This window comes from Tyto alba, unplaced genomic scaffold (assembly GCF_018691265.1).
Source record: "Tyto alba isolate M040663 unplaced genomic scaffold, T.alba_DEE_v4.0 Super-Scaffold_7, whole genome shotgun sequence".
NCBI classification, from domain to species: Eukaryota; Metazoa; Chordata; class Aves; order Strigiformes; family Tytonidae; genus Tyto; species Tyto alba.
The window spans coordinates 42,325,848-42,345,685 of record NW_024881328.1 but is presented as its reverse complement, the minus strand read 5'-3'; the positions used below and the strand labels follow the sequence as shown (position 1 = coordinate 42,345,685).

Sequence of the window (19,838 nt, the reverse complement as noted above, 5' to 3'; positions counted from 1 at the left end):
ATTAAGTACTTGGGATATACTGAAGAGAATCTAGTTTCCAGTTAGTATGCAAATACAGTATTTAATACACTTACATACAAAAGCCAGTGACATTGCAATTGTTTAATTGCAATGAAGCACCTTAACAGATATAATAATTTTCATAAATAATTTATATAAACTATATTTAATAAATAATTTTAATAAAATTGTTTACTTATTTACAAAGCCTGGCACAACTGTCTACTAAAGTCAGTTAAAACCATCTCACGACTAAAATCTTCACTTAAATCTTGTCCAAAGAGACAAAGAGAAATGACTAAGGCAGGTATGAGGCAGATGAGGAGAAATATTTATTGATGATCATACCATTTGTTAAATAGCTCCAGTCACCAAAGACTCAGAAGAGGTTATCATCCAAGGGCTGGTAAAATGGCCTGTAATTGTCGTGGTTTGAGCCTGGTCGGCAGCCAACCACCACACAGCCACTCTCTCTCCCTTCTTTTCCAGCAATGAGAAAGGACAGAGAGCCAGGCTTGGGGTTCGAGATAGGACTGGGATGGGGAAAAATTCCCCTTTATGGTCACGAGCAAAAGGCAGACTCGTTAGGGGAAGAAAAAAAAGAACATACATTTATTACAGATACTAACAACACATAACAGAGTAGGACAGTGAGAAGCATTGCCACATCTTGAGAACACCTTCCCCCCACCCCTCCCTTCTTCCCGGGCTCAGCTCTGCTCCCGATATCTCTACCTCCTCCCCCAGGGGCGCAGGGGCAGGGAATGGGGGGTGCAGTCAGTGCTGCCACTTCCTTCATCTTCGGTGAGGGGAGTGTCCGAAACTTGTTCCCCCTGCTCCATCGTGGTCCCCCTCTCACAGCAGACAGTCCTTCACAAACTTTCCCCTACATGAGTCCCTCCCACGGGCCGCAGCGTTCCCCACACTGCTCCGTCATGGGTCACTAACTTCCTCCGACTGGATTCCCTCCCAGGGCTGCAGCCCTTCCCGAGCTGCTCCGGCGTGGGACTCCCCCGCATGCTGCAATCCTCCCAGCACTGAATTACAGCAGCGGGGCTGCCTTTTCCCATGAGACCCCAGCCCTCTTCGGGCACAGCACCTTGATCAACCAGGAGGAAGCCACAGGCTGTAAATCAATGTCTGCTCCACCATAGATCTTCATGGGTGGCAGGGGGAGGCCGCCCTGCTGTCTCACCACAGGATACAGGGGGGTCTCTGCTCCAGCACACCTCCCCCCCCCTTTCTTCCTCCGTTCCTCCACTGACCTTGGTGTTCATGCAGCTGCAGCAACTCCTCCTCACCAGTCCCACTGCCCGTCACCACGTCCCTTCTTAAATACGTTATCGCAGAGGCGCAGCTGATGGGCTCAGTTTCTAAACAGAAGTGAAGCTGACTTGGAGCTGGGGGATCTTTGAGAAGCTTCTCACAGGGGGCTGCCCCGATAGCCCCCTCCCCTGCCACCAAAAAAAACTACACCACTCACTCAACCCAGGACAGTAATCAATACAATCAGAGCTGCTATCAATCCACTTCCTCATGGACAAGCACAAATCTCTTATCACAACTGACAGTCTCGACAGACGTTGCACTGAAGCAAGGAGGAGATGACTACAGAGCTATCTCCTCGGCTGCTGTCAAGACTCAGGGTGGTGGCCACACCACTACCAGTGGTGACTCCTGGCCAATACAAAGAGATTGGCCTTTCACAGCTTCTCATTTCCTGCTGATAATTCCTCTGTAACAAGTAAGTATCTCTCCTTCCTTCCCCAGCACTCTCAGCAGAAATGCAGCAGGCTTTTCTTACACCTGGCTGAGCTACCGTGGAAGATGACATGGGACAGGATTCAGTACTGGTGATACCTGGATCACCTTCCCTTTTCCAACACAAACCCCAAGGTCCTAGCCTGACACCAGCCCACGTGCAATACAGCTGACCACAGCTGTAATGACGACATTGGAGAAAGTCAAAGATCTACACACATGTGCTGCTGTTTCGATACTCAGAGGAATCTTCTCTAATCATCAAATGGGCCGCAAGCCAGAAGTTAACAACTTATCTTCACCTGTTCTCCAGCTCACACCTGGAGTATGTTAAGCATCTCAAGCTATGGAAATCACTCAGAAAGGTTTGGCTAGTTTCGAATTCACCCAACCATCTTTTCACTGAAGAAACCACAGAAAGTTAACATAAATGCACATAGTTTTATGTGTTGCTTATCAAACAAATACCCATGGAAATTCCTTTTTGCACTGGCCAGTACTCAGTTAATTCCAGGGAACGTGCCTTTATTTTTTTTTTTTGGGGGGGGGGGGGGGGAAGGGGGAGGGAGGGGAGAAGGCAACCAATACATTCTTTTAATTTATAAAGCCAAAATTTCCAAAGACCAAACAGTAAGGCTTCAGATCTTTGAGAAACAACTGAAAAATTAAAAAAAACAGTGAAGTTTGGATTCCTGTATGATTTGTCCCCACAGAAAAGCATGTCTTGCCTCACAAATGTCTTTCATCTTACTAAAACAATCTTAAACAACATATCTTAAGTGTTACTAAAATAAAAATACTGTGTTGACTATTGCTCTGCTGTAAACATTTAATAAACCGTTATATGTGACTTTATGTAAAAGTAATGTGCAATAATTTCATCAACTCAGACATACTGTCCATTAATCCTCAGGGATAGGGAAAAAAAAAGCTAACGTTCTGCAAGGTGTTATTTGTCTGAACTTGCTAGATTATTAAGCAAAGAAACAGTCCTTGTGAAACTAACAGAAATAGTTGTAGACCAACTAGAAAAACCCATTCAGAGAGAACACAATAAATACCAAGAACAGACTGAATTTGTATCTGCAATTGTGCATGAGGAATGCAAGCAAACTGAACTGAGTACCACTTTCTGTGTATCAAATCCATGCAGAAAAATTGCTGGATTCATAAATGCAGACTGGGAGTATAAAACAAGCACCAAAAATAATAAACATGGATATTTAAGTATTTATGCTATTCCTATTCAATAACTCTCCAGCATATTTAATAGAAATAATATCCTCCCTCTAGTTACCTTCTCCTCCGGGTTTGGCGCGTTGCCTTGATCCTTTTGTTGAAGGCTGCCTTGATATTCCTGCAGCACTTCCACTCTAAAAAAAAAAAAAAAAAAAAGCCCATAAATTTATATAATTGTATATTAAAAAATTGTCTATTTATAAATAAGATTTACTTACATGTGTTGCTTTTCTACCTGTATGCACTATACATTAAAAATATTCACTTACAAAACTGACCCACACATATAAGGTTAAGAATGTCAAGTGTGTTTTCCTCAAAATCTGAAGGTATTTTTCCCGGATACACGATAGCTATTTTTTTTTAAATGAACCTAGATGACTAGATTTCATTATCGTAAAGACAACTTCCAAATGTGAACTAAGGGTATCCAAGACAGGGCCATCTTGTGAAACCTGCAGAGCATCCGTGATGCCACTTCTGGCCTTGGGATACAAATGCTTAGATACCAGTGAGCTACTGAAAGGACTTAGATACTTACAGTCACCTCTATATTTCAGCTACATCAGATTCACAGTTCCTCTTTAACCTCCTGGGAAGTCTTTTAAATTTAATTCCAAAAGAGAAGCAAAGACTGAAAAACTGTGTCACTAGACTTGCATAATCCTTTACTCAAAGGGCAACTTTCCTGGAAAAAGACCCTGGACAAATGAAGAAATGGGTCCCATCAGAAAGACCAACAAACAAGCAATGGATGATCTGAAGGTGCAAGTGGTACACAGGAAGGAGGATAACAGTTCAAAAGCAGAAAAGATTAAACTGGAAGAAAATTCAGGGTACTTCTCAGGAATCTGACCTTAGTCCAAAAGTGATTCAGACAGGCCAGGAAATGAAAGCAGGCAAGCACACACAAGAATTATTTTGTTTTCTCTGGATATGGCTTTCACTGCCCAGAGTCAAGAACACCTGACTGACAATACTTTCTGCAAAGGCACTATGTTACACATCTCAATGGGCACACGTCCTTGGAAATGGACAAGTTAAATCCACTTGGCTGGAGGCTGGAAAAAAAAAGATGCATAAGCAGCATCCTCTCATGAGATGAGATCAACACCAGTTGAGGTGGCCTCGCCTTCAGGACCGTGAGGTCCCCTGTGTGCAGAGGAATAACAGAGCTTACGCACAGGTAGCGCTAGAGGGGTTGAAGGCACCAACAGCACTTGCCCTACAAAAAGGCTCAAAACAACATTCTGGCAAGAGCAGGCAGAGGGGCAGGTCCGTGAGAGCTGCCACTACTATAGGTAGGGTATACTACAGATTTACTACTCACTTGACCTGAAGCACAGCTGGGGCTCAGATGCCTCCAGAGAAGGCACAAGGTGTAAAGGAGGACCCCTGCCAGCCCAGCAAAACTCCTGGGTATGGGATCAGGGTGGGAAGGAGGCAGTCCATCCCCTCAAACCAATCTTGGCTAGCAGAAGTGGCAGACTTGGTAGTGGTGGACTTGGCGGTGCGAGGTTAACGGTTAGACACGACCTTAATTAAGGGTCTTTTCCAACCTAAATGATCCTGTGACTTCTGCTTGCGTGTAGACCAGAGGATGGAGCCAGTGACAGGATCTGGCCCACTACGTACACACACAGGACTTTTATCATACATAGTAATAAACCAGTATCTTCCAACAAGCCATTCGTGCTTCTAATAACTTTCCTCTCTTTTCACCTAACTCCCTGATTCCATTAGTGACATTTGTTGCTAAAGAGGAAGCAACCACCTCTGTACACAACAGGTGAAGTACAGGTGATTTACAAAATACCATTCTGTTCCTATGCTTGCTCTCCTTATAATACATCTCTGCATCTCGTTCAAAATCCTGAAAAATGTTTAGCACCTCACAGGATTTCGTTCTCATCTGCTTTTTTTGAAGTCTGTGTAAATACAGCCCATGCAGTTTGCATCCAAGATTTATTGTCAACACTGCTGATAATGACAATACCATAAATGAGAATTGCAAATTCTTCTATTTCTATGCAAATGTTAACATTAAATGTTCCAATAACCTACAAGAGAAAATTGTCAAATTATACAATGTAAAACATTCATTTTCCATAATACCTTGCATATAGGACTTTAGACCATATGGTCATAATGGAAAATAACACTACAAGATGTTTAAAAATACAGGATACTGGTAAGTATTTTTACTCAAACTACTGTAGGTGACCATTTAAAAGAAATATCCCACCTCTACAAGCTTACAACAACATACCCACTGGCCCCAGAGAGACAGCTACATGAAGGAGGGGAAGGAAGTTTACACGTCAGGAACATGGTGATTAATTTGCTTTGAGGGTAAATGTTGCTTTTTTTATATGCTATAATGTACCACGAGCTCAAAAGTTGTTCTTGACAAAGGGGAAATGCTTAGTCACAACAGACAATCACGGTATGCAAATTGTGATAAACTGAAAAGTTGAACTATTTGGAGGTGCATTATAGGAAAGTGAGCGGTCTACACAAGAGTCACATTCAACAGTTAGTTTAGGTCCCTCAGAAACTACATCTCCTTCACCTCCATGATTGATTGTAATACAACATACACACCCAGAATTTCAGGTATCCAGTCGGCCAAAAGAAAGCCCTACAGCCTACGTTTCATAAAAAACTATCCGAATGGACAGTACATGATCCTGCTTCAACATAAACTAGTGTTGACTTTATGCTATCTTCACCGGACTATTGCAATTATTATTGGACCCATAGCCAGACCTACCAGTATTTTTGTTTCACTCATTAGGAAATAGTGACAAGTTATAAAGAAAAATAGACAGAAGTCTAAAAAGCATAGCTAATATTGAAGTGGTTAATCTTAGTTCATCTTAATTACTACCATCTTCCACAATCACAACATTATGCAAGGAGCAAAAATAAAGTTCACATACCATCACAGTCTGGCTCTACAGGCCCACAGGCCACATCTGGTACACTCAAAATTCAGCAGCTCTTTGGGTGATGTAATTATTAGCACAGGTGGGGAAGGACTTGGGAATAGGCACTGAGGCTTCTGGAGGAGTGGATTCAGTCATTTATTTATGTCAGGTAGTGACTACAAACACCACTTAACATTTTTGTAGAGCCACATGTGCACAACTGGCAACAGGTGCAAAATAAAAGCTAAAATTTAATCACTATGGTAGCACACAAAAACATAAATCCCACAATATTTATGATTTAAGTCTTTCCAAAGGGAGATAAAATAGGTCATTATTCTTCTTAAAAATTCAGAGGCTCCAAGACTTTGAAAAGCTGCCACTGGAGCCATTAAAAAAACATCTTACACTTCATCTCACACCATCCTGGAAAAAAAACATACTGAAGTAGAACCCTAGATGGATCCACTTCCCAGTTTTGAGCACTTACATTTATATTTGGAGAGGATACAGCAGCCTGCTGTAAACTGTCCCATCTGCTGCTTTGTCCTCATTATTAACTTGTAAATAGGTTGACTTTCATTTCAAAACATAAGAAAACAATGATTTCTGATGTTTCAGCAGGTCCAGAGGAGGACTATGCTTTGAAAAGACATCCTGCCAAACTGTTAATTCTTCCTTCTTTCCATGCAAGGACCAAACTCTACATTCATGAAAAGATGTCACGAACAGTTTCTGTCAGTGACTTGTATACTGATCTCGTAAATAATTCTGTACGTGCTTACATCTATCTCCTCTAGCCACGGCCACTCCGTGTACCAACAGTCAAACAAGGGAGGAGGACAACTCATTATATAAATCAGCCACTGGGATTTTTCCCCTCTAATTTATCAGATCTACTGATAGTTCACTAATAATAATCATGAATTGGGTCTGTGAACAGAAATCTAATTCAAACAACCTTCCTTGATACTTTTCTGCTCTTTAGATGCACAGTGCCAGGTGTATTTGCATGCATAGTTATTAGCATGTGTGTGTATAAGTTTTATATAAATAAAACTATATATAGTTTTCTAAATACAATTACATAATTTTGTGCAAGTCTATTCCTCAATGAATAAACACAGCTGATTTCTGATGCTTTTACTGAAAGCTATGTATCCCTCAAAGACTTTCTTTACTCTTTCCCTCAAACTCTCTATATTTTCAGTATTTATTCCTAAAATGGCTATCACGATTAACAGGCAGAATTTATTAGTGTGCAACAGCAACAAGGAAAGATCTGTACTTGCTAAGGTCAACTTGACCACTGTGGAGATAAAACTTATTAGGAAAATATTGATCAGTTATCTTTTCCTCAAATGAAGGCTCGCAAGATGGCGTTCTACTAGTGTTAGCTTCCGCTAATTAAAACCTTTCAAACACAAAAAGAACTATTAGAAAAATCCTACTTTTTAAAATGTAAGTTTTAATGAGCGGATTTCCATGGAACGATTCTCTCTGCTGCTTCTAGGGCAGTTATATCTTATTTCATTATATAGTCGAGATGAGCCTCAACAGAAATAGAATTTTATTAGATACGAGTTAGAGGCTGATTCAAGTGACCGGTTTCAGAGCAATACAGTTTGTAGGGCAAAAATAAAAGTCATTCTAGAAGTGGCCAAAAGTGACAGGATATTACAAAAAGCCTTAGCCAAGAGTTTCAGCAGCCATCTGCAAAATGGAAGAGACTTTTCCAACACGTTTGGCCTCAGGGGTAAATGACATACCTATTTTGCAGCCACTTTCATATAAACAGCACCATACACTCAGAAGCTCTATGACCTGAATCACCTTTTGTCAAAAGACAAAGTTATCTTTATTATTTAAAAGTTCAATGAGTCATGCTATGAAGGGTCCATTTTAAAAAAAGATTTTCACCTGAGATGGACTGAGAGCTAACAAAATACAACTCAACTTGATCTGATCACAAACAGGGTGGTATGCAACCACTAGCCTTGAAGCAACAAGTAGTCTTCTGATTGCCATGTGTTAGCCAAATGTCTCTTCTTAATTCCTACTTACACTTGCTTTCTTTTAGTTCCAGAAAATTACAGACACCCATGTGATGACTGTTACATGCTGAGTAACATACAGAGATTCTTTAGGACCAGAAAAATGAATTCAAAAAACCACAAGTCAACCTGTCAAAATTTAAGTAGCATTTTAAAGCTGGCCTCTAATAATTAGCAGCAAGAAAAATTAAGACTTTCATGAATATAGATACAAACTTATTAAGACTCCTAATCTCATATGAGCAGAGCCAAGAACTAGGGATAGCTTTGCTGTACATGTAGAATATGAAAAACAAAAACAAAACCACCCAATCCTAAATTAACTTGTTCTCTAAAGTAAATGCAGCATAAAAGCCATTCAGCCTGAAATTTCATGGATATCTCAAATGAACTAAAAGTTCCCATTTCCCCACTGCTTTTTCCTCCATTGTTTCCATGTTCTTATGCCATCAAGCAGCGTGTCTGAAGAAAGGACCAGATTCAAATAGAGAGGAAGCAAGATGGAAGTCAAGTGGAAGACAAACAGCTCACTGCGACGTGAAGCCACGTAAGACTAGGCTTGGAGAGAAAGAGAAGCTGTGGCTGGGAGCATGAGGATAAAGCAAGCAGGACTAGGAGCCACGGTAAGTGGGTAAAAGAGCATGACAAGAACAAACGAGAAAGGATGAAGAGGTTAATTCTTAGGGCAGAAAAGAGTGGGTGACATGTTAGGTACTGGCATATCTGCTGCTGCTTGAGAGGGGCTGCTTCAAATTGTTGCACCTGTATTATATTTACAAAAAGCTAAAGACAGATGCTGAAGACTTACTAATTGTGCAGCAGAGACTACAAAATATAATTCGATACTCTTCACGTGCATGAAGACATAAATTGTTTCCCTCCTTTTTAATACACTCGTTTCACTGCCACGTGATGTGAATAGAGTTACAGTAGTTTAAATCAGGGTAAATCCCTGGAAATAAAGGCATTACCCTGCTGTGAAACTACTGTGAGGACAGGAAGATCAATCACAGTCCATTAGATGCTCTTTCCCTTTATTTCATGGTGGAATTTTCTCTAAATCACTTTGTGCAGGTATCTTAGCTCTCCAGCTCTAAAATTCATTGGGAACATTTTCATTTCATTTTTCTCTTCCACAGTCTTAAGATGATGACCATTAGTCACGCACTGGTCCAAGGTGGGTGTTTTCATCACCTAAAAACTAAGCAGCGTCTACTGTTACGCAAGCAAGTAGAGGAAAGCATGTCATCTAAATTTAAGGTAATAAACCCACATGTCTTGGAATCACTCCCAAAAGTACTTAAGACAGGAAATGAAACTTTACTGCCCCAGTGTATTATTGTGGTGCCCAAGAGCACTGCGATAGTTTGGGATGAGGCTCAGAATTTCCATTAGAGACCCAATTTGCAGGAAGTTTAACTTGGCCATGAACATTTGCTTCAGGCTAAAATCTATTTTATAAGCTCTCCCTCCAAGTGCCAATAATTTTAAAAGTTCGGTTGGATTTCAGACAAAGAATAGCTATAAATTTGTCATCTTGTGTAGAAGACAGGATGATGTCAGTGGCCCATAGACTCTCAACAGAGACTCCTGCTAGACTTGGGATCCTGCCTATTTTTTTTCTAGCCTTAGCTGCTTTAGGTTAATTTATTGAAGGCTCACTCTTTAAACATTTAGCCATATGGCTCCTTAATTTCCCAAATTGCCTCAGGTCATTGAGAGGCAGCAGATGCAGACACAACGGTATCACAAGCAACAGCTACTGTTCAGAGGCAATCAGTGAGTTCCTATTCTGCCCTACCCTTACTCAGATGCAAAACATGGGCTCAGACACAACACTGAACACATCTGCTTTCCAAAACAGTAACTTCTATTAAAGTACACAAAAAAAAAAAAAAAAAAAAAAAAAAACACACAAACTAACAGCTTTCCAGGAAAGATCCAGTGGAATAAACAAAAAGCTTTGATTAGATAGATATTTCTCCAGAAATACCTAACGTATCAGTTCACAAAAGTAAAATCCAGGAAATTAAATAAACTGAGACTTTTTTTGGTCCAAGCTCAGAGAAATTAATAACAAAAAAAAAAAAAAAAACCACAACACAAATACAACCAATAGAAAAAACAACCAGACAAGCATGTATTTTACAGACCTAAAACTTGTCATCTACCTACCTTTCAATCCTACATTCTTTTCATGCAGACTCCCAAATCATTCTAAATGCAACACTTTCAATATTCACCTTCCCAGATCTTCTACACTACTAACCTCGTTATCTGGCTGGCACTTGCTGTCTTTTGTTGGCCTTTGCATTTTTCTAAGCATGGATTCCTCAGAACCTGTGGACTGAAAATAAATTAACTGCTTTAGATTCAGTGTGCTGAGGAGTGAGCTACTTACCTGAGTAATGTGAAAGGGGAAAGAAGCATAGAATTGAACTGAGCACATTACAACGTTCATCCATCTACCTTATCCATCTAGCTGCCCTCTTTACTTTGCCTCCCCCTGCACAGGTGACTGACTGAGCAAAATCAACAGTTAAACATCATTCTCTCTGAGTAGTACCAGGAAGACAAGGATCCTTAAGACCAGCAGACAGGTACTGACAGAAATGCTTTCTCACATCTAACAAAATTAAACTACTCCTTAACGGAAGTACCTCTGATGTCTGTCCATTAAGTCCAAATTTCTACCATGACCCAGCACGCAACAGAACAGAAAATGAGAATAGGAAATATTTAAAGGAGGAAGAGAAAAGATAAAAAAGAACAGTAAAATGAAAGGGAGCGAAGAGTTGGATTTTAAGGCAATTTAGGCCTTTACTCTGAGAAGGCCTGAAATATAGGGCAATGGTGGACGTGTTCATTCCCATAGATGCAACGTGATATGCGGAGTCCACTGCAAATAGAGCACTATTGCAAGAGGGAAATGATTTGATCTAGGTGGGCTTCGCAACTGTTCTTTCAAGGGAAGAAAAAAAAAAAAAAATCAAGCTGGAAGTGAGCAGCTTAATCTAGAAAGCCAGAAAAAAAATACAGATGTACAATTCCATCCTGTGTGTCCTGCTACAGAAGAAGTAAGCTCAGGAAAGATATTAATAACTCATTATGGCCCAAAGGAACTCTCTTCAGCCCCATCTTCCCCAAAAGCTGGCTCTGGCTGCAATGACCACATGCATTACTGGGAAGACACACAAGGATAGAAGTACACAGCTCCAATAGTTATTGTCACCTCTCTGCCAAACATAATCTGATGTGATCAGGAGAATTCAGACATGCAGGGTTCAGAAAAGAAACTGCTTATTAGATGTTCAGGAATCACAGTCAGATCTGAGTCTGATGGCTCAAGTCAACGTATATCATGACAGAGACATGAAGTTACACATACAACCTCAGTCACGCCACACCGACACTTTCACTTCACGAGAGTAATTGCTGTTAAAGAAAGTACTTAATTGTTAAATCAGAAATACCAACATTCAAGGTCATCAGAACCTACCACAGCATGCGAAACGTTATTCTCTGAAATAAAGTTTCAATTACCTTTTTCTCTGCTTTATCTTTTCCATGTTCTCTTAGATGCTCCCCATCTTTTTCTCTATCCCTCTGTCTATCCCTTTCCCGATCTTTTCCTCTATCTCTGTCTTTCTCTTGTTCTCTGTCCCTAGCCTTATCTTTGTCTCTTCCTTTCAGTCTGTCCTTTTCTCTTCCTCCTTCATTTTTTTTCTCTCTTTCCTGTCCCTTATCACGCTCAAGATCATCTTCTTGTTCTGTGCCTCCTTTCCCCTTGCTTTTTTCTGTTTCTCTTCCTTGTTTGGTTGTTCTGCTTTTGTTTCTTTCTCTTTCTTGTTTTTCTCCTTCCTTAAAAGCGTCTCTTTCAGGGTCTTTGTGCCTGTCTTCATTATCCTTCTGTTTATCACTTTCCTTTTCTCTTTCTTCATTCTCTTTCAAATCTCCTTTGGGTTTTCTGTCTCTGCTTGAGCTTCTGTCTTTAATTTCAGTGTCTTCTCTACCCTACAGAGAAAGTAAAAACTAAAAATTATTTCCAATACATGGCAATCCTACAACACAGTTACTTTACACAGACAAAAATGCAAGCCAAAAAAACCCCAAAGAACTCAAAGTGTACCCACGCAAAAGTTGCAATTGCCTACCTCTTTATGGCTTTTTTTCTCTTCTGTTTTGGATTCTCTGCTTTCTTTATCTCGAGATTTAGAGGATGGAGGTTTCCCTTTAGCATCAGCTCTTTCCCCAGCTAAGATCCTTTTTACAGCAGTATCACTGGACAGCTGCAAGGAATAGAAAAACATCATTGAAATGAGTAAGTTCTTTTATTAAATGTCTCCTTTCTCCCTAACTCTGTAATCAATATGACTTGGGTTGGGGTTTTTGTTTGTTTTTTTGATGTCGTTTTGCAAGTAAAGCTTATATTTCTGCTCTTTTGGAAACATTCTTTCACAGGAGTAATAACGCTCTTTTATGTCAAACACCTCCTTGTAATAATTTAATTATACGTACCAGAGCTAACTAAATATAGGGTGCTTTTTATGCATTATAGCACAACAGCAATTCTCACTGCAAAAATTTAAATAGTTTTCAAAATGGTAAGATAAGTGACTGTCAAATCCTTATACCGCAACTGCTAGATTGGTTCAACACTTTTAAAACCACATTATGTTGTATTTTCATCCACTCTTAGGCCACTCCACTTTCACTTAATACTTGCTTAATCAGCAGCAGTCACTAAGGAAAACTACATTGAGTGAATTTCAGTAAGCTGCAGTTACAGTTTAAAAAGCTCCTGCATCTAGTTAATTTCTTAAGACAACAAGCAATTATTAATTAGATAAGTTAGACAGCAAGTTAATGTCATGTTTTCATGTCCAAGTGCCAAAGAGTTTGACCACATTAACAAAAACAAAAGAAAATAAATCACACTGCCAGGGAATTCTCCTTCCTGAAACAGGAACAGCTTTTAGATCACTAAAATTGATACTGCCCTGGGGGTTGACTCCTGATTCTCTCCTGGTTTGTAAAAGTAAAACTATGAATTTTTGTGGGTTTTCACATTTGGACACAAACTTCTCCACATTAGCAACCTTCGCCTGAACCACATAACTCCAAGTAGCATGCTCAGCTCAGAACTAAAAGTATCAAGCTGAAAGAAATCTTTTCCACAATGCACATCAAGCTTATATTTCACAATAAATGCCAAGGGGCTAATTATCTTAGCTCAAAATGTGTAGACTATGCCCTCTGGATATTAAATCTCATCACAACATTCTATAAAGATGTTCCATCAAGCACATTTTCAAACTCGTCCAGTGTCCATGTGTGTTTATCAACTTCCCCCCCTACCTGCTCTCAAGCAATTCCTAAGGAAGAAACTCATAGCACTCAGCTAATTAAAAAAAATAACAAGTAGATTATCAGACAAAGATAATCCAAACTAAACTTGCAGACAAGCCTGTAAACACTGTAGGATTTCATGGTTAAATATACACAATTTCTTCACATTCATTAACTCAAGGGCTTTAGATAATACCTTTGTATTTCAAAAATCTTTGTAACACCCATAAGCAAAGAATTCCCATTGCTTTTAATGAAACAATTATTTTAAGAATGCAACAATTATTTTAAGAAGTGCCCCTGCAGTTACTTTTAACAGGTTATCAAATTTCTACTTTGCTGCATTTCCATATTCAGAAAAGTTTAAAAATTATATAAAAAAAAAAGGCAGCACATTGGAAAAATTGCTTTCGTTACAGAATTAGAGATCTGATTGAAATTTTAAAGGAAATAAAGTCAAAGGTGGCAGCATCAGCTCATACTATTAATGTGTCTGATGTGTCTGCATCCAAAAGTTTTAAAAGTTCTGAAGCTTCATATTCCTCCTCAAATCTAATAGATGTTATTAAATGACCAACGAGTAAGGTGAAAAGTAAAAAACCGGTATACATTAAAAGCACAAAAACATTCAGAACATATTTGCATAGGGACCTGGCTCAAGCTCTGTTAAGGATCATACACTATCTCTCTGTTGTTACTGTTATAAGGGGTGACCCAACATTTTTCTTGTGTAATTGAAAATAGCAGATAAGTGTCAATAAAGTCTGTTGCAAATAAACTCTGATAATATATCACCATGTGTATAAAATCTATATATGTGATGTCGTACCTTATTTAAGCAACATTTCCCAATTGCTTGAAGAAATTCATTGGTTTTTTCTGGTTCATGTCCAGCCACAACACGTGCTGGTTTTACTGACAGTGGCTCTCCTGTTACCATTACAACAGCATCAATTGCCTTCTGAAGGAAGCTGATTTTGGCATCTTTATCCTGGTAAAAGAGCAATTAAGAAATAATATTGAGACTCCAAAATAATTCCATGTACCACCTAAAGACTAGAAAAACTCTGATGGGCAGAACAGTTGCAGAATATATCTGTACAACAAGAGCAGCATGTGGTTTGTAAGGTCAGGAGAGAGGGCTACCCCTGAGTTATATAGCTATTTATTTCTGATTAAAAAATGAGAATTTTGGTAATGGATGAACATTGAACTGGAATGACTCAAGTGAAAGTATAACTTTTCCTTTTTAGTACGTTTATCATTTAGCTCCAGTGCATTTCAAGACTGCTGTAAGACCCTTGGTGCTCGATTTTTAACCATTACATGTTAAAGAAGATAAAAAGGTTTGCTTAAGAAATTATTGCAAGTATTACCAAAAGAATCACTAAAGAGTTATAAAAAGACTGTTACAGCAGATATTGCTCAGAAGGACAGATCTTGCCCTGAATATTTTTCGGCACAGAAGTCCCAAACTTACGGGACTAATATGAGTCTAAATTGAGGGACTTACATGCTTGTGCACACACTTTACAAACCAGACTTAACAGAGAGTAAAGAAAACATACGAAAGTTGGTGGGAAAGGGATACAGGCACATATTTTTATCTCCACAATTACCAGATGTGTTTTAGTTTTATAATTATACTTTACAAACAACTTTCCCCAAGTGCCCTTCAGTAAAGATGATGTCTTGTAGTCATTATGCAAAATCATGAGAAAAAAAAATAAGACAAAATAAACAAACCCCCCACCAAGTAAAATTTTATTGGAGGGTTCCTGGCCCAGAGAATGAAATCATGGTGTGAAGTCTCTGCAGCTGCAGAATACTTGGAGTGGAAAAAAAAGAGGTTTTTATTAATACAACATAATAAAACTCAAGAACCAGCACAGAAGTCTACTCACTCATCCTTTGCAGCCATGAGTGGAGATAAAGAAGGTATTTTATTAGTCTGTTAAAAAGTAAACCCGTGTGAGAAGAATACTTTATGCGTGCTTTAAGAGGCATCGGTTCAAAAGAATATGAACTACCACATTCAAACTGATAACTGCAAAGCGGACCACTGCCATTTCAGCTGATTCAGAAAAGGAACGGTTGTAATTAACCAGTAAAACACCTGATTTTGCACTACACTTACTTTCTGAATATCTCAGGCACACAGATCCAAAATGACCTGGATCAAATTTAACAGAGGAAAGCAACAGAAGCCAGTATTTCCTCAGCTGAGCAAGGCCAACACTCCTTACAGGCCATCTGGTAGCACTATCTATTCCTGAGGCACTAGAGCTTAACAGAGCTGTTCATATGGTATCTCAAGGACATGATATCACATTCATATCAAGTGCATCTCATCGTGTGCATGATAGTTATACGCGTGGGAAGACAGTCTCCAGAGTCAGGGTACTTCCTGTCTTCAGCTCCTCCAAACGGATTAAAAAAACAACCACCGCATAGCTGGGATTTTCAGATTGTCTCCATTAACATCAGGAGCACTTCACCCTCACCAGTGCCCCCTGCATTCAAAAAATAAAGAGGAAGGAAACACTGCAACCTCCCTCTATCAAAATGGTTGTCCGTCCGTCCTTCCAAAGGCATATACAGTCTATCAATATAGGGAAGAAGACAGGACACTATTCTAAACCGAAGATGTTTTCAAATAAAGATCCAAAATTTCCTCCTACATGCTTATCATTTTCAGCAGTTACATTATCAGTGTGTTCCATCCATGTAAGAAATCCTTATGAACCCAATGAGAAATTTACAGCTCCCACCTGCGTCAGTAAATAAAATCCTATCAAAATAGAAACAAACATCTGAAACAGTGCTGAGAGCTTAAGAAAGTATTTTTTATTGTGTAGATTTCCAAAAGAGGTATCTGCCCTATTTCAAGTGGTAGAACTTTATATATATATATATAAAGACCTTCTTTGTGTCTGTATATATATGAAGCTGGTGTGAAAGATTAAAAGAACAAGCCTGATATCCAATCTTTCCATTTATAAGAGAACAACTTTTTACTAAACCGAACAAGATGAACCTTTCTGATAAACATGCAGACAGCTGAAAAAAGAGGTGCCTTCTGTTTCAGAGAAGTCCCAACAATTAAGGAATCCTCATGCTTTAAATTCCCCTTACCTCTCTCTCCAATTGACTGCTGTGACTATACATCCCTGAAACAAACTGGAACTCGCTAAGGTCCACGTGCCTGCTCTGCAGGGCAGATTGGGCTCCCGGGGTGCTTCCAGTCTGTCTCCCACATCTTTCTGTGGAGGAGGAGGGGACCAGCTATCCAGGCAGAATGCACTATCCCAACAGTGGAGACATAAAACGTAGCGCAGAAGAAATGGTGGGTACTTCAGGTCCCCACTATGTCCAGGTGAGAGAGGTGAGTTGAAACTAGAAACGAAGACAGTTGGCTGCACATAATGTGTGCACAATGCTGCGTAGCATGTAAGGGGATGTCCAGAGAAGGAGCCGGCCCCAGCTGCCACAGGGGACGGAGCACGAGCTGTGGGCTTTCCTAATTTCAGCCCATGCACCTAGTGATCTGCAACAGCACAGCATGGCCAGCTTGCAAAAAGCACCTGTCAATTTTTCCCAGCCCACAGCAAGCAGACTGCGGACAACAGATAGCACTGGGACTATTTCACAGTGGGTACAAACCTTTTCTTTTTTCTGAAAGCATCCTGCCTGTGCCAAGTCTGTGCATCTACTGCCAGATGATCACACCAGATGAGTACCATTCCCTAGCGTTACACAAAGCTGATCACCCTCGCCCAGAAATATACACAGTTACTCACAACATGGACTCCGGCTGCTGCGCTCAGACTCTAGCTCTCTGTGGGTAGTTTTGGTCTCTGCATAAAGATTACTCTCCTGATTTTCTACAACTCCAACAGAAATCACAGGAGGAAGCATCCTGTGAGAGCCAAGTCTTTTTCCTGACCAGTGTTTTGAAAAGAGGAACACAAGCTAGAGATGCTTTCCTCCACACTACATCATTTTGATCTCCTCTGCCTGAACTCTTGAAAACCATGATCTCATAGACTGTGAAAGAAATTCTCAGAGAGGTAATCAGGATTGGTGCAACTTCACAGCTATCACAGTATGTAGATACAAAGGCCTACTCACGAGTTGCTAGGAAATCTGCTTCTTTGATCCACAAATAAAATGCACAGTGCTCTCCCAAGAAGAGGCAGCATGTGCTAAGCTGCTCTTCCTCACAGAACCTACTGACAAGCTTCAACAGGGACAGTACCAACAAAGACAACAATCCATTGTATAAATAACTTTAGTTATCCCGACAACAATAAGAACAGTCACAGGAATAAATGTTTATATCAGACCGATAATTAATTGCAAGAAGTGCATAAAACATCCATGCAGTTGGCTGGAGGGATGACAAGCCAGGCTCACAGACCTCATATCTTCAGTTGCTATGTTAATCACCAAGGGATGTAGCTGTCTAACTAGCAACATACAAACACTGCATTATTTGTCATGAATAAGCGCCCGAAGTTTCCAATCAAGCCAGCAGTTGAAGAAGTCAGCATCAGCTCAGCAAAGAGGCAGATAATAGAAGAGCAGCAAATGGAGACTAAAATCACCCCTGTAACTTAAGAGAACCAGTCTTCAGTAATAACATTAACGTCCTCTTTCAGTAATTAGTCGTTTATATACTGTAATAAACTTATTGTGGAATGCATATACTATACAAATGCCTCAGCAAGTCCTGGGATAGTAAGCAAGAATATATACTGTATATATGTATACATTGTATATACAGATATATGTGTATATAAACACATATATAAAGCAGTAAGTATAAACCCATATATTCCATTGAGAGACCACAAGACTCTTTAAAAAGCCGTATGCGGATTTCTAGCATTTGTGATTTATTATCAATGCCTAACTACTGCAAGGAAATCTTGCTACATAACAGTTCTTTTCATCTGTAATACAAGAGTATTTTGGAAACCTCTATCTGGTCATAAGATTAACCCTCACTGTTTTAAAATCTGTACAGAAATAGTTCTTTACACACAACAGCTCGTTTGTGTCACATCTACAACTGTAATCTGTATGTGTTCACCTCATGCTTTGCACAATATAACCAACAGGCAACAGCTTTTACAATTTCTTCACAAACCTAAAAACAGGTGCTTGACATCAAAGACAGAAAAGACCAAAAGTACCTTGTGGCAAGGTTCAAAGAACACTACTATTAAAGCTAAATGAACAAGGAAGTTTCATACCCACCTTAACATTATCTGATTTCAATTCAAAATCCGTGTAAAGTCCTTTCATAAAACCTGTCACTCTGATTACCTTCGAAACAAAAGAAAAGGAGTAAGTTAAGAACACTTGAAGGCCTCTGTTCAATAAAGCTTGTGTGGCAATAGGAAATATGTTGGCCTTATTTGCTTTCAGAGATGATACCTTGTTTAGAACTACTTCTAGAGCAGGTTCAGAGGTCTGCTGTGTCTCTGAACGTGCTCTGGAACAAGGCTTAATCCTTGCTTATGGCTCAGGCCTCCCTTCCTATTTAATTCCATCTTTAACATTGATAATTGGTGAATCTGGGAGACTGACAATGTAAACGCCAGCATATGTATTTTAGACACAGCTCTGTATTATTCCCTTATTGGCTTCTTTACAAGTGACTATATATAAAATGTAAAAATTAAGACTGGTTTTGTTTTTCTTTTTTAAACAGGAGGTGGAAGAACAACCTACTAGCTGGTTTCATGAAAGATCAAATGCACAGCAGAAAGAGGAAAAGAGTCAGCCCCCTCGTCTGGTCTTAACCATGACCACCAGCAACCCTAACACCCCTGAAGATTTACTCACCACCCTAACACCCCTGAAGATTTACTCACCACCCTAACACCCCTGAAGATTTACTTGCTACTCGGAGGGTGTCCCCCCCCCCCGCAGCAGTGACCTGCATGCGCCACCCGGCCTTGCGCAGACCCCAATTTGGTGCTGAGATCCCCCCCTCCCAAGCGAGGGGAGCGCAGAGCCCCGGGTGTCCCCCCGGCTGAGCCCCCCCCCCCAGCCCCGCTCCTGGGGGACCCCCCCCACCCCCCGGCTGAGCCCCCACACAGCCCCATTCCTGGGGATCCCCCCTCACTCCCGGCTGAGCCCCCCCCCCAGCCTCACTCCTGGGGGTCCCCCCTCACCCTCAACCCCCCACCCCGCGGCTGAGCCCCCCCGCCCGCCAGGGGGCGGCCGAGCCCGCCAGGGAAGGCCCCCGTTGCCTAGCAACGGCGGCGCAGGGCCCGCAGGCCGCTTCCCGGCCCACCTCGGTGATCACGTCGTGCAGGTAGCGGAACGGCGGCTTACTCAGCAGCCGGTCGGTCAGCGGCGGCTTGCGGATCACTCGGCCTAACGACTCCTGAGTCCGACGCACCACCGCCTCGTTCATAACGGCGGCGGCGGGACGGCGCCGCCGCCGCCGCCACCGCCGGCACCGAGCATTCCCGGCCTGCCCCGCGGCGCG

At 40.7% G+C, this 19,838-nt stretch overlaps 1 protein-coding gene across 4 annotated transcripts in view; it reads right to left on the bottom strand.

The window, feature by feature from the left end:
* The window catches only part of TRAF3IP1 (TRAF3 interacting protein 1), a 45,954-nt gene extending 26,116 nt beyond the window's left edge, over positions 1-19,838 (bottom strand). For 3 of the 4 annotated variants that reach the window (XM_042784255.1, XM_042784256.1, XM_042784259.1), the window contains exons 1-7: positions 19,641-19,838; positions 18,596-18,664; positions 14,163-14,324; positions 12,139-12,273; positions 11,528-11,998; positions 10,254-10,331; positions 3,059-3,134 (exon numbers count right to left, since the gene is read on the bottom strand). In XM_042784255.1, coding sequence (XP_042640189.1) covers positions 3,059-3,134; positions 10,254-10,331; positions 11,528-11,998; positions 12,139-12,273; positions 14,163-14,324; positions 18,596-18,664; positions 19,641-19,763 — 1,114 coding nt within the window. In that variant the 5' untranslated portion in view covers positions 19,764-19,838. The remainder of the gene's footprint in view (positions 1-3,058; positions 3,135-10,253; positions 10,332-11,527; positions 11,999-12,138; positions 12,274-14,162; positions 14,325-18,595; positions 18,665-19,640) is intronic. The other variant, XM_042784258.1, reaches the window with a different exon arrangement.